At 35.4% G+C, this 4,007-nt stretch overlaps 1 protein-coding gene across 1 annotated transcript; it reads right to left on the bottom strand.

Moving 5' to 3' along the window:
• Positions 1 to 1,653: 1,653 nt before the first annotated feature.
• Positions 1,654 to 2,769, bottom strand: LOC126767844 (ficolin-1-like). Its single transcript, XM_050485520.1, has 3 exons — positions 2,509 to 2,769; positions 1,916 to 2,452; positions 1,654 to 1,855 (listed from the first exon to the last, which is right to left on the bottom strand). The coding sequence occupies exons 1-3, from the start codon at positions 2,742 to 2,744 to the stop codon at positions 1,714 to 1,716; spliced, it is 915 nt and encodes a 304-aa protein (XP_050341477.1). The 5' UTR covers positions 2,745 to 2,769; the 3' UTR covers positions 1,654 to 1,713.
• Positions 2,770 to 4,007: the final 1,238 nt, after the last annotated feature.

The raw sequence follows: 4,007 nt of genomic DNA on the forward strand, positions 1-4,007 counted from the left end.
CATAAAATAGTACAATAGCCGGCCAATGCTTTGTGGGTGTTGTGGAACTCTTCTTAGATACTGCGCTCAAACAGAGGAATGCGAATATTAAATATTTCTGCACTCAAAGTCAAATAGTTTGCTAGTAAATGTATGTACATATAGTATATACCAAAATAAATAAATCCAAACTCTATGAAATTGCTTTGAATACTACCAACTTAAAAGTGAAAGCTTTGGCTTGTGGTTGACATCTCTTCAGTTTCACGAATTTTTATTCTAGGAACTACAATTATTATTTTATTGTTTTTGAGATTGATTCGCACAGTACACCATGTCGCAATAGATCAACAGAAAAGTCTCCAGCTGGACACTAGAAGTAAATACATGTGATCCTTAGTAAGCCCAAACTTTCAAACGGCGCGTGCATTAATTTAACAGTTGTCGGATCTTGAGTTTGTGAATTATATCTTTTTAAGTGAAGCAGCTTTTGCTTTTGTGAGAAATATGGATAAAAAGGAGTTTCACGTGTTGACCAGATATTGCTTTTTGAAGGGAAAATATACAGTTGCAGCAAAAACTTGGCTTGATGACACTTCTCGAGGAAAATCAATCCTCAAGAATTACTATGCTAAGTGTAGACGTGGTGAAATGAGCACCCAAAAAGTGGACACCCAAAAGAGGTCCAAAAAACAATTTGAATGACTCTAACGTGAAGTTGTTCGAGATAGCAGGCACTCTAAAGTGATCTACTGAATGTGTATATCATATCAATCGCAAATATTTGTGAGTCTTTGCGTCGATATGTGACAATGGATGGAACATGTCTCCATCGTTTCACTTTGAAGTCCAATCAACAGTCATCCAAGTGAATTACATACGATGAATCTACTCCAAAGCGTGGATAAACATAATAGTCGGCTGAAAAGAATTGGCGCATGGAATAAGTTTTATTGACTACCTTGAAAAAGGAAGGACCATGAATATTTGAAGAAAAAGTAAGTGCTGCTTCTTTCACAAAGACAATGCAGTCAGTAAAAACCATGGAAAAAATCCATTATTTGGGCTTCGATTTTTACTATGTCTGAATATATTGAACAAAGATTGTATTGCTTAAATATCATATTTTCTTTAATATTGCCAAGGGAAATCACTAACGGTAAAATGAAGAACAATAATCGAAGCTTATTAAGGAGTTATACGGACTTACGGGTTTCAAAGTATCGATTTTTTATTGTTATAACACCTCCACAATGTTGTTATAATTTTTCAAGTTGATCCGTGAAATAGTTTCGGAGATCCAGCCATGAGAACTTGTGCGCTCAAGGCTAATTAGGCTAAGTGCGCATTTTTTGAAGGCGTATTTCTCGAGAACTATTTAACCGATCTTTAAGAAATTTTACACAAGTCTTTGAGATACAATTCTTAAAAAGTTGGACTAAGGCTTTTTTCGATTACAAGTGTTTGAAAAAAAACATCGCGAAATTTTTACTGAAATTTTAGTTTTATTTTAAAAATCCGCAAATGGCCGAGTTTAAGATATTTTTTCAAAAAATTTCAGAATTTTTATGTATATGTGCGTTTGCAACAATAAAAAAATTCTAATAAAATTTAAAGCATTATTTTGTTCTTATGAGAGTGTTAATCAAAAATTACATAATGTAAAAATTTACGAAGACATTAATAATATATTTAATTAATAAAAATTAAAACCGTTTCCAAAAAATTATGAAATCATTTGATCTTCAGTGACATGCGCCTTAGGCACTTCTCTGTGGGGCGTATCATCATTTGTGCTGATTTCAAAGATTCATTCTGATGTATGTTGTTCCAATTGATGCCTCTTTTCCTTTGTCCATATGGTCCATTAAGATGACTACAAATATGCACATAAATCTCAAATACACGTGGCACAAGCTTACGGTGCCGCACTTACCTATTATAACAGTCTTTAAACCACCAGGCGCCTTTGAAAAGAAAAGCACAATTTTTAAGGGCACGGAGGTCATTATCCTGATCACGAGTGGTGAATTTCATACCCAGGTGATATTTCAAGCTATCACCAGCAGTGCCTGCATAAGTACCCAATATTTTAAGAGGATAGCTCTCCGATTCACTGCCGACTATAAATTCCGTGTAGCGCGCATAATAACTTTCACCACTATATTTCTGCAATTCAATATAGAGCTCATGCTGACAACTACTGGTAAACGCATGTAGTTTTTCCAAACCAATCCAATAATTTTCATCCAGCACCCCGAAACCGTCCTTATACTGCTGCCAATCTCTATCAAAGTCCACGGCATCACTGACACGCCGTTGTATAACCAACCAACCACCATAGTCCACCTCTTCGTTACAGTATACGGCAAACGGTGTGCCACTAAACTTCTCCAATGTTATATTGTAAACACCACTTTTGAAGCTCTCAGCTGCTGCCTCCAAACAACTTGAAGGCACCGACTTTCGAACACTGAAATTTTACCAAAAATAGTACGAATAATCTTTACAAATAATTGATTGCAGTACCTCAGCTGTTCCTCAACCGATTGCAGTTTGGTTTCAATTAGAGATATTTGTGCCAAAATGTCATCTTCCCGCTTTTCCACAGCTTCCAATTTCTGAATGAACGTTTTAACGACATCTATTTGCACATCACAATTATAGTCATAAATCATGCTTGAATCTAGCCTTTCACCACAAACGTTCTTAATGGGAAACCACAATAAATAATGTAGTAACAGGAGCAATATATAGCGGATCATTTTAATTTCTGCGACGTGCTCCAAGCGACTGTTTCGCTTAAGCTGGCTTTTCAATATTATCACCGTTTTATACACGGACGGGTATTACCTACATCTGTGATAACCTCTGAACTTCTTTGTTATCAATTCCTGCTCACTGCAAATCAAACACATTTTTGTGAAGCTCAGATCGTTGCTTTCGTTTGGAAATATTTCCAGTGTTCAGCAAAGTTCAGACTGTTTATTCTTTACGCTTATATTCGTCAAGGGTAAAAGCAATAAGCAAAAGCGGGAAGAGGGGAAAAACCGATTAGAAATGAAGCATAAGCATAGTATATATCTCTGTTAATTTTTAATGTATATATCCGCATTTGAAGTAAAGATTACTAATCGCTCTTAAGGCAATAAATAGGACTACCACTCGAGTATAGTTGTTGTGCTATTGAAAGCTATTTCGAAAGTGCATCATATATTGATTTTCAGCCAATTATACTTCCAATCAATTTCAAGGGTTGCCCATTATTTTTCGGGTCTCGAGAACAAAAAAAGATTTTAATGATAGAAAATCGTTTTATTCTCTTTCTATATTTTCTACATTAAGATCTATATACCTTTGCATGCGCTGAAACCAATTTTCGAAACACTTTTGCCACTCAGATTGAGGTGACTACAAAACAAGCGTTCTAAAGTCACGAACCGTTGCTTCACGAAAATTGGTTGTATGTTGGCATTAGCATTTTAATTACTACTCATTTTCAGAGTCCATTTCTGGCACTTTGTTAATCGGCACACGCTTGGAGTATTGGATATACATATGTATATAGCTGAGGAATGCGAATAATTTCATAAATTCGTACAAATTTATTTTGAAACATTTAATACATTTGTACTTAATGCATTTGCTTTCTATTTGCAAAATATCGCCAATAAGAAAATTTAATTTAATTGTTTTAATCAAAGAAAATAAATCACAGGCGCTTTAGAGCTCCCCGTACGTAGTTAAACACAAATATGTACATTCTAACACACAAAAACAAAGCAATGCTGTTAGTAAAAAGCTGTAGACAGAACCCATTTGTGCTCTTCGCGTCCTTTTCTAGCGCCCAACATCATATCCGTCCAAGCGCAAGCACAGCAGCAAAGCAAGAATGCCGGATATGCGAGCAACGGGAAACGGGAAACGGGTGCGCATTTAATTAGCAGCATTTACAACATAATTTTTTCATCCAACATTTTTTTTTTCGCTTCTTAGGGGGTTTTTTAATTTGCATTCCTCGGTTTGTT

Source organism: Bactrocera neohumeralis, chromosome 2, assembly GCF_024586455.1.
Source record: "Bactrocera neohumeralis isolate Rockhampton chromosome 2, APGP_CSIRO_Bneo_wtdbg2-racon-allhic-juicebox.fasta_v2, whole genome shotgun sequence".
Lineage (NCBI taxonomy): Eukaryota > Metazoa > Arthropoda > Insecta > Diptera > Tephritidae > Bactrocera > Bactrocera neohumeralis.